The sequence below is a fragment of the Coregonus lavaretus genome (assembly GCF_964263955.1).
Source record: "Coregonus lavaretus genome assembly, chromosome: 5".
Lineage (NCBI taxonomy): Eukaryota > Metazoa > Chordata > Actinopteri > Salmoniformes > Salmonidae > Coregonus > Coregonus lavaretus.
This window is the reverse complement of record NC_139992.1, coordinates 25677964-25688143: the sequence shown is the minus strand read 5'-3', so window position 1 is coordinate 25688143 and position 10180 is coordinate 25677964. Positions and strand designations below refer to the sequence as shown.

General features: G+C 44.6%; 1 protein-coding gene across 1 annotated transcript; it reads right to left on the bottom strand.

Moving 5' to 3' along the window:
• Window positions 1-2906: 2906 nt before the first annotated feature.
• On the bottom strand, window positions 2907-10180 carry LOC311129633 (chromatin assembly factor 1 subunit B-like). Its single transcript, XM_084161982.1, has 14 exons — window positions 10095-10180; window positions 9472-9604; window positions 9032-9164; window positions 7690-7810; window positions 7470-7573; window positions 7229-7325; window positions 6945-7029; window positions 6734-6827; window positions 6294-6363; window positions 6069-6160; window positions 5790-5949; window positions 4967-5551; window positions 3732-3811; window positions 2907-3478 (listed from the first exon to the last, which is right to left on the bottom strand). The coding sequence occupies exons 2-14, from the start codon at window positions 9595-9597 to the stop codon at window positions 3357-3359; spliced, it is 1869 nt and encodes a 622-aa protein (XP_084018108.1). The 5' UTR covers window positions 9598-9604; window positions 10095-10180; the 3' UTR covers window positions 2907-3356.

Genomic DNA, 10180 nt, shown 5'->3' with positions numbered 1-10180 from the left:
TGTTTGGAGCAGTGTGGAAAGGTCGAGGGTTTAAGAAAACGGATGGTTCTCCGATACAACATCACAAATAATGAAACTGTTGCATGCTATGATGAAGCCTAAAGAGATAGCGATAGCTAAGTGTGCAGCTCATAAAACAGATGTGTCAAAAGTCACACAAGGGAACAAAGCTGCTGATGAAGCTGCAAAAGCCGTCACAGGAGCGGACAAATTGGGCAAGGTTTTTCTGGTCACTCATGGAGTGGACTTGGAAGACAAAATTACGCTTAAAGATGTGATTTTGATGCAGGAAGCTGCTTCTATGATTGACAAACAGTTATGGCTAGACTGAGGTGCCGTCAAAGATGCTACGGGTCTTTGGAGAAACCATGAGGGGTTGATAGTAGCGCCTCTAGACCTATTAGGTCTGATGATTCAGGAAGCACATGGGTTAGCTCATGTTGCAAGTGGGGAGGTTAGCAGAAAGATCAAAGGAGTATGGTTTTTGGGCACCATATTTGCTTGAACAGGTTGACTATGTCATAGGCAGGTGCACAATCTGTCTGAAAAATAATGTTTGCAGGGGTGTGACTGTTCTTCCTGGTCACATTCCAACACCGAGAGGTCCTATGCGTGAGTTGGTTATCGACTTTGTTGATATGATAAAACCAGTTGAAGGGAAAAGATGCATGCTGGTGGTTGTGGATAGATTTTCACGAAGGCCGGTGGCCTGTCCAACCAAGCGAAAAGACGCTCAGTCGGTTGCCAAGTTCTTGTGTAAAGAAGTCATAAGCAGGTGGGGACTTCCCGATCGAATATCCTCAGATAATGGGAAAGAATTTGTGGATAAATCTGTGAAATTGATTTTGCAAAAATTGGGAATTAAGCAACGTCTAGGAGCAGTTTATCACCCACAAAGTCAAGGGATTTGTGAAAAAAATTAATGGTGTTTTGAAACCCAGTGGGAGCAGTGGTAGTTCAGCTTTAGTAGCAGCTCTTGTAGGGCTGTGTGCGATGTTTTGCTGTTGTACTTTGTTATTGACTTTTGCGAAGGCTATGATATTGAGATGGGTTGGAGTTGTGATGCCTGGAGACAACACTCCGATGCCGTTGTTAACCGTGACTGATCTAGATGGAGATGAACAAGTGGTACTGGATGGAGTATTGATGGATAGATATTCATTTTGAATACCTGATTGTGTGATAATTTTCACATTTCTTTGCATATTGTTGTGATATTTAGTGTTTTCTTATGAATCAAAGGGGGGAAATGGAATGTGATTCATTTTTATATATTATTTTGATATTGATGTTTTAATTTTTTATGTGTTGCTTTGCAAAAGATACTGGTTGGTGTTTTCTTTTCTTCCAGAAGCATATGGGGAATGTGTAGTGGGATTCAAATACTCAAACATGGACAATATGAATGGACTGGAGGAAGTTGAACAAGGACGGTGTGGAAATGTTCAGATTCCATCATCGACGTTGCATTGAATGTCGACACTGCTGAGGAGCTGCAGTGTAGTGGACTACATTCCAGTGTCTGCACTGATACATATTTGCATGTGTAATACATAATTTGTGTCATTCTTTATGTATTAATTTTTTTAAGAATGATGTTTTCTGTTGTTGGGTACATGTGGGGACCTCAGATGTTTTTCTTTTTTCTTTGACGCTTAGGGATATTGGGTCTAGGCAGGGACAGAGAGAATCCACGGGAGGGTCCGATGGGTCGACCAGCCTGAATGTGGACATTTTTTGATTTGATTTTGTTTTCTGAGGCTTTCACGTGTATTCGATTGCATCATAGCTTAAAATGCATTGATAAAGATTTATAAATTGATCTGGAGTACTTAGGTGGTCGCCTGGGGCAGAGGGGCCGTGAGAGAATTTTCCTGTCTTGATTGATTGATGGATATTTGGAAAGAAAGCTGCCAGACAGGTTTTTCGCTCTTACACTCCATAACAATTTGTTCACACTCCATAAACTTGGTTTTATTGCTAAAGTTACACAAGAAGCCTGATGTAATAAAAATTGTTATTTGTCATAATCCTATTCTTTTTGTTTTCGAGACTTAATTAGTCTCGAAGGGGGGAAATATGCAGTATCTGAGGTTTTCATATTGTTGGTTAGATGAACTTTACTCTACTTTGCTGAAACATCTGGAAAGTGTTACTATAGGGGCCCCCTAAAACAGTGGAGATTCGGATATGTGGAGGCCAGGGATTGGTCTATTCAAATCACGCCATCTTATGTTACATGAAGCATAGGATATATATACCATGTTTTAACAAAAGGAGGGAGAGTAATCATATTTGGGATTGGTTTCGTTGCTCTCCAGATTCTGCAGTCTGTAAATTGATGCTGAAATCTTTGATATAATAAACCTTTATAATCAAGTACAGTGTCAGCGGATTTCTTATCAACACATCATCGCAGCATCGTTGTTCGGACACCACACTAGTTTGCAGTCTTTCCAGCTTCAGTTTGAAGTGATTGTGTTAGCTGTGTTGTTGGCTAGCTCCTCTGAACAAAAATGTCCTGACGAGAGAGTACATTTTATATGCCAGGCGAAATCGCGCCTCATTAGCTCATTGTTATGGATGTATCCAAATAAATGTCACTAGAAAACACCTTAAACAAATGCAAATGCAGCTACTGTTGTTATTCTGTCTGAACTGTTTGGTGTGACTGTAAGTTAGCCGTAGTTGGCTAGCTAGCAAGCAAGGGATTTGAACGTTGCCAGTTAGTCAATGGAATATTTAGAACGAACGACCACAGATACAGAACAAAAAGACTGAACAACTGGGTCGCATCTCTGGCAACCGAACCAATAGAACGAACGACCAGCCAGCTTGGGTAGCAACCCTAGATTTGTGTCAGGACTATATCTTATGGAAGGATGAAATAGTATGAACAAATTCATAAAAATAACATTTTTAATGAAAATATGTCAACCATTATTTGAATATGTTGGTAACCTGTGGTATAAAAGTGATAATGCCCTCGAAGCCGGTGTTTGGGGGATATATATTGGCACGGTTTGCCGGCCCTCGACTTCGTCTCGGGACTTACAACACCCGTGGCAATATCTTCTCCAAACACCGGCTTCTCTGGCATTATCCCTTAAACAACAACCTGGTTATCCACCAAAATGAGCTACAGAAGAATTCAGGGCGTCAAGCTACAAAAACATACAGAAAATTGTATTAGGAGGAAACACCAGTCTTTGCTCTGTGAACTCTTGTGAGCATGTGAGTGTAAGTTAGGTCAAGACACCAGTCTCTATGCAGTTCTATAGGCTAGACCGACGAAAGTTTGTGAAGGATGATAATACGTGAGTTGCATGTTGACACCACTTGGCAGTGAGGGGTCCTTAGGGGTTGGGTGTGGCCCCTAAGGCTGGAGCCACCCCGGTCTTGGCTGACAGGGTGCTGGTCTTGGGCCGTTTGGACTCTGGGGGCTGGCACACAGGTTCGGTGGGGGGAGAGGGTCGTTCTGGGGGGCAAAGATGAACCAAAATACATGCAATCAATCATAGGCAGAACACTGGACTGAATAAAACGTTCTTAGGAATAGGATATTACATAATTTAGTATACTCAGATGTTAATTGTGTTTCATTTGTTGGGTGCACAGAGGCAGACCCCATTACAAAGACCGGTAAATATAACACTGTCCATAGCCAATCCCTGGCCTTGTTGTAAAGTGCTTGGCCAATCCCTGTGTTGGTTGTTGCAGGATGTACTGACCATGTTTGGCTTTCTCCGTGGAGGAGGGTGTGGTGAAGGCAGCTGGAGATCTGGAGACGACGGGAGTAAGAGATATCCGTCTGAAAACAGAAGGTAGAGAGAGAACAGTGACTTAGAGAAGGATTCTACCCAGCTCTTGAGTAGGTGGCTGAGGAATAAGTCCTATCTGAGACAACAGCAGAATTCCAATATATGGCTATTATGTAGGCCTACATAAGAAAAACTTGCACCTCATTTAGGATTCATAGGGAAAAACTAAACCTGCAAATAATAACAATCTAACTGCACTTCTTCCCACCTCTGCTCTTTCTCTCCTCATTCAATCTCCTCAGACTGATAATGACCGGACACACACACACACTGCCCATCTTTTGTCTGCCGGCAGCCTTTCAGGATAATCGGTACTTGATTAACAGTGGGGGTCCAACGAACCTTGAATGCCAGACAGGGTTTTGTTCTGACAGACAGTAACTAACGACCAAACACATGCCGCAAGCTCTCTTATTATTTTGTCGCACACTCAATGTCAACAAATGACTTATCATCCACAATGTGGATTCAGAACATGCATAGAGATTCCTAGATACTGCACATTTCCAATAAATGGAAACAGTAGGGGAGAAATGGTTCAATGTCCTTCCCTACACTAGGCATGATGTCCTGGCTGGTGCTTCCATCTCCCACCAGCCTCTCCCTGTCTAACTGATCCCTTCCATCCAGTGATCATCTGGCAGTGACGTAGTAGCTGTGTGTAGGTCCCAGGCAGTCAGTCTGTCTGGCTCCACTCACCACCGGCCATTTGAATGGGAGTTCAGGGATTTACATACATTTACATACCATAGTCTTGTATTAGAGAGAGTGTAGTCTACACACCCGGATATGACTACATTCAGGCTAGCTCTTTTTAGCATCTAGGTAATGGCACCATGGTTGAGAACAGGATAGTAATGAGCTTATGGACCAGGGGCAGCCATTACAGGGAGAAGGGTTTCATCTAACCTTTGATTCTAGCGGTGGCTCACATGAGTGATTCAACCAGGATCAAGGTACATTAGCATGCAAAAGCTACTCACACATGCAGAAACGCACTCTCACGTAATATACGCAACAATGGCCAAACTCTGACTCACAGGCATGCATTACATAGATTAGACACAAGCACAGGCCTACACAAATACAGACACACAATGGTCTGTAGATAAAAAAGCCATGACATCTTGTGTCTGTGCTCTTACCTGGGGACGGGTCCTTTAGGGGTGCTGGGGCCCAGGGTGTTACCGCTGCTTCTTTGGGCCTTTGGGGTGAGGCAGGGCTGAGCTGTAGAGGGGGTGAGGGGGGTGTTGGGGGTAGAGGGAGTGAGGCGAGGCTGCTGGGGGGTGGAGGGGGCGCTGATGCTGGCTGTGGTGGGGGTCTTGGGGGCATTAGCAGCAGGGGCTTTGGGGTTGCTGGGCTTGCCCCATCCCTCCAGGGTGTTGAGGGTGATCCTACGGGGCTGGGGCTTGGCCTTTCCAGGGTTATTTTTCTCCCCACCCCCAGGGACCAGGGGGGTGGCATGGGAAGTGAGGGAGGAGAGGGGGGTGCTGGGGGTCTCTTTAGGGATGGGGTGGACAGTGGCGGTGCTCTCTGTGGTTTTAGGGACAGGGGACACCGTGCGAGCCGCTGCAGCCTTCTTGCCCTTCTTCTCGGGACCGTTGCCGGGGGTGACGACCTCCAGGACGGGGGGCTCCTTCAGGGGGGTGCCCAGCTCGCCAGTGGAGAAGGACAGGAAGGAGCAGTAGCCGTCTGTAGACGACACCGCCAGGAAGGAACCGTCCCGAGACCTACAACAGCATTTGACATCATCACTAAATAGACTGGATGGAACACAGACTGTAACAATACCACAACAACTTATTATCACAAGTAGTTAGAAGTTACCCCTAAACACTGATACAGGGTCAGATATTTTTCAGTGCAGTTTGGGATTGGGTCATCTGATCCTAGATCTGTGATCAAGGGCATCTTCTACCTCATCAAAAACAGAGCAATACAAGACACCTCAAGAGAGTGTGTGTGTACCAGGTGAGGTCGCTGAGCGTGTGGTAGTGGATGTTGGACACGTAGCCGAAGGGTAGGGTCTGCTGAGTGTCATAGAGGAAAATGGAGTCCTCTGATGCCACAGCAAACACCAGTCTGTAGGGCAAGCCAAACGTGTTAGGTAGGGGCTGGGCACTGCCATCTGTAGGGAAGGAAGGAAGGGAGAAAGGAGTGGTGAGGAAGGCAGAGAGAGGAGAGGAAGGGAGTTAGCTATCATTTTTTTTACATCTTGGGTGAATAGCTATTTGTGTGTGTCCTTACCCTCTCCCTTCTTGGTCCTCAGCTCGAAGTAGACAGGGCAACAGCGTACAGCCAGGGTGGCTTTAGCAGGGCAGGGCAGGTGAGCTATGGGCCTAAGATACAGAAAGGCAGATAAAGGTTATAACCATCCTGATACAGACACAGAAGCCAACTCCAGGCTTTGACAGTCTCAGTTAATTTCAATAAATCTTTGTCCCCAGAGGGTTATTGGTTGGCAGCAATGACCTCTTGAGGCTCTTCCTGGAGAAGACGTAGGTGGTGTTGGTGACGTTCTCCCCTGCCTCCACACACCCCGCTACACAGAGAGAGAGAGAGAAGGGGGAGAGAGAGAACGCAGAGGAAGGACAGAGACAGAGAGAGAAAGGAGATGGGCTAAACAGGATGTCACCTATGACTTCCACATCATATAATATAATAATAATATAATATGCCACTTAGCAGACGCTTTTATCCAAAGCGACTTACAGTCATGTGTGCATACATTTTTACATATGGGTGGTCCTGGGGATCGAACCCACTACCCTGGCGTTACAAGCGCCATGCTCTACCAATTGAGCTACAGAGGATATCATCACAGGATATGACAGCAGCACAGGACACAATTTCTTCCTGTTTCAAGTCACCAGACGAATGCACAGAGTAATTGTTTGTGTGTGTGTGTGTACCTGGGGCGAGCAGAAAGGATCCGTCCGGTGTGAAGGTGAGTCGCCTGAAGAAAGACTTCATGCTGTCGTCATGGAACATTCGGTACTGTTTCACCTGCACACAAACAAATAAACACCATCACATCAATGAGTGTTCAGTGTGTGTATGATTGTGTTTAGTTTGAGTGTAAATGTGTGTGTATGGGAGATCGTCCACTCAGCTCATACTGACCTCTCCCTCCACAGCTGACCCAGAGCTCATCTTACTGACACTGTAGGCCTTCCTCCTGCTCTGAGTACTGTACACACGCATAACCCTGAGAGACAGAAGGAGAGATAGGGAGAGAGAGCGCGAGGGAGAGAGTTGACAGTCAGATTAGCAATCAATCATATTAGCATTGTTTACCAGTCGATGCTGGTTCATTGTTTACATGTTAGTCCCACTAATCACTGATAAAGGGAGAGACTAAATGGCTTTTCACACAGAACCAGTGGCTGTGTGTGTTGTGTTCATACCTGTCACAGCTGAGTGTGGCCACATACTGGCCAAGCGGATCCCAGGTCACTCCCTGCACATAGCTCTTATGGTCATTAAAGATGCACAGCTTCTGACCTAAGAAATACAACACAGTTACTACCTGTGTTATAACTAATGAACAACATGCATTCATCGAGAATAAACATAGACAACAGAGGTACTACTCAACAGACATATTTAGACACACTGTGTACACACACACACACACACACGTCTTACCCTTTGTGACATCCCACATAATGGCAGTATTGTCCACAGAACCAGAGACCATGAAGTTCCCATCCCGGGTCCAGCTGATATCATACACATCCTCTATGTGTCCCCTACCAAACACAATTTAAACAACACACACAGATGTGGTTATGAAGTAACACATATCAAAATATTACAGGGAGGGGACCATGTATTGTAGATAAGGGCAGCGATTAGAGGGTCTCACCTCAGGGTCTTGACCACGCTCCAGCTCTCCTTGTTGAGCTGACTATCCTCCTCCTCCTGGAACGACGGGGCCTGCTCAGGCTCCTTACTGTCATTCAGCTTCCACAGCAGGATGGCTGCATCTGTTACACAGTCAACACAGTCATTACACACATGGAAAAACATACACTGTGGACTGAATTTCTCTTATCATAGCAACTTACAAGTACTTGGGTTTCTTGAAAGATCCTACATCGAAGGTCTTGTGAAAAAGCTTAGGCACAAGCTGGATTTTTTTGTTGTCCGTAATAAGTCATGTTTTTCTTTTGAAGCAATAAAAGAGGCTTGTTTGCACTACTTTTGTGCTTGTAATTGATTATGGTGATATCTTGTTTATGTATTCCCCTGTGGTGTCAATTCGTATAATGAACACTGTACCATGGGGTGCTGAGTTTGTTAATAACTCCAAAGCTATCACATCACTGTACCCTCTATATGCGAGCGGGCTGGCCTTCCTTAGCTCTTCAGGGGATTAAATCAGAGGTACGTTTTTATTTATAAGGCCATATTGAGACAGTTCACATTTGACTAGTGTAACTACATTATCGAGCAGTCAAATGAAAAACTATCGCCCGACTCACAACTGTGTTTTGTTGATTGTGCCTAAGGCCAATACAGAGATAGGGGGAAAAGCTTTCCAGTTCTCTGCCCCTTCCACTTGGAACAAGCTTAAAATGGTCCTGAAATTACAGGAGCTCGTCCCTTTAAATTAGCTAGGTTAAACACTATGATGGAAAATGAAGTGGGGGGCATCAATGTTTTGACCCCTAGTTTCACCACACTTTCTCAAACCATCTTACTGTTCAATGTGTACATTAGTTTTTTAAGCTGTAGTGCTTTGTATTTTATGTTGTAAATGTGTCTGCAACTTTGTGTGCTGCCATTTTGGCCAGGTCTCTATTGTAAAAGAGATTGTTAATCTCAACAAGACAAACCTGGTAAAATCAAAAAATAGCATATTATTGTTGTGTTGGCATCAATTGATTACAATCCCGGAGGTGCAAAAAGATGGCGGCCTCCATGCACTTACCACAAATGCCTTGTTTGCCAAGTTTACGTATTGTACATTGCTCTCTGTTACTCCTTTTTTGTATCGTCATAAGCACAGTAAACATGATCCCAATTTAAGCTTCAAGCTTGAAAAAGGGAACCATGTTGCGCCATAGTTTTAAAACTCCATGGATAGTGGTAAAACCATGACGTCATATCTGAATTCCGACACCTTTATGCACTTCAGCATTGGAGACGCTGATCACCCTTGTTCCATTTTATTTGTTATATAAGTTTGCTACATAGTGACCCACCATCTCCTCCAGAGGCGAGCAGCTCGCTGTTGGGGCAGAAGCGCACCACGTTGACGGCCTTGGTGTGCCGCGCCAGGTTGGACAGGAAGTCCACCACTGCCTTCCCATCAGGCCCCATCTCCACACGCCACAGCTGACCACAGGAAATAACATCACACGTTACAGCATCACACAGAGCCACTACACACGTTAGGTCATTGTCTCTGAATGCATAACTACATTGGGCCCTTACCATGCAGTGTGTGAGAGAGCGAGAGAAAAAGGCCCTCTACTAATACATACAAGTATTCACAGTGTGTGTGTAAATATGTAAGTGTGTGTGTGTGAGAGAGAGCGAGATGTCTCGCTGCACCTGCCATAACATTTGCAAATCTGTGTACATGTCCAATAAACTTTGATTTGAACAATGTGGTCGTTTTAAACAGCTAGCTAGTACTCACCCTGACAGTGGTGTCCACTCCTGCAGTGGCCAGCCTGTGTATGCGGCCCTCTGAGTTGTGCTGAAAGTCCAGACTGTAGACAGGCTCTTTGTTGTGCCACGCAATCTCACATGTTATCACCTTCATCTTGCTACTAAGTATTGGGGAAGGGAGAAAGAGTAAAGTAGAATGTCAGCTAGAGATACTAGCTATAACTAGCAACTGAACTATGACTGTAAGTCGCTTTGGATAAAAGCGTCTGCTAAATGGCATATTATTATTATTATTATTATAACAAACAGCTGTTGTGTTGTTGACACCGACAGTCACTTGTAAATGAGAAGGCAGTGAAGAAAGTTAGGACATTAGCAACGTTCAAGTGCTCTGCTCTCATTATTCATTGTAGCGCAGTACCTACTAGCAATTTTGCTTAGTAAAGCCAACATGTTCGTTAGCTTAGCCAGAGCTAAGTTAGCTCAATTTCTAGCTAGCTAACGTTAGTTAACTAGTTCAAATAGCTAGCTCTGTGATGAAGTAAACCACTTGCGACGCCCTCATGAACAGTGTTAATGTTATATTAAATATTGAATTACTCAGATACGCATCCAGAACATATGCATACATATGCATTTATCTCGGTCTACCTGTTTTTCCGCTGTTTCACTTTTCTAATGCGTCCCGCGCTGAGTCCAGTTCACAAGCAGACAGCACAGACAAAACGAACATTGGT

Coding starts and splice junctions, on each gene's coding strand:
- LOC311129633 (XM_084161982.1), bottom strand. CDS start 9,597: ATGAAGGTGATAACATGTGAGATTGCGTGGCACAACAAAGAGCCTGTC. Junction 7,811..9,031: donor GCTCGCCTCTGGAGGAGATG/GTGGGTCACTAT, acceptor ACTGTGTAACAG/ATGCAGCCATCCTGCTGTGG. Junction 6,364..6,733: donor ATCCTTTCTGCTCGCCCCAG/GTACACACACAC, acceptor CTCTCTGTGTAG/CGGGGTGTGTGGAGGCAGGG.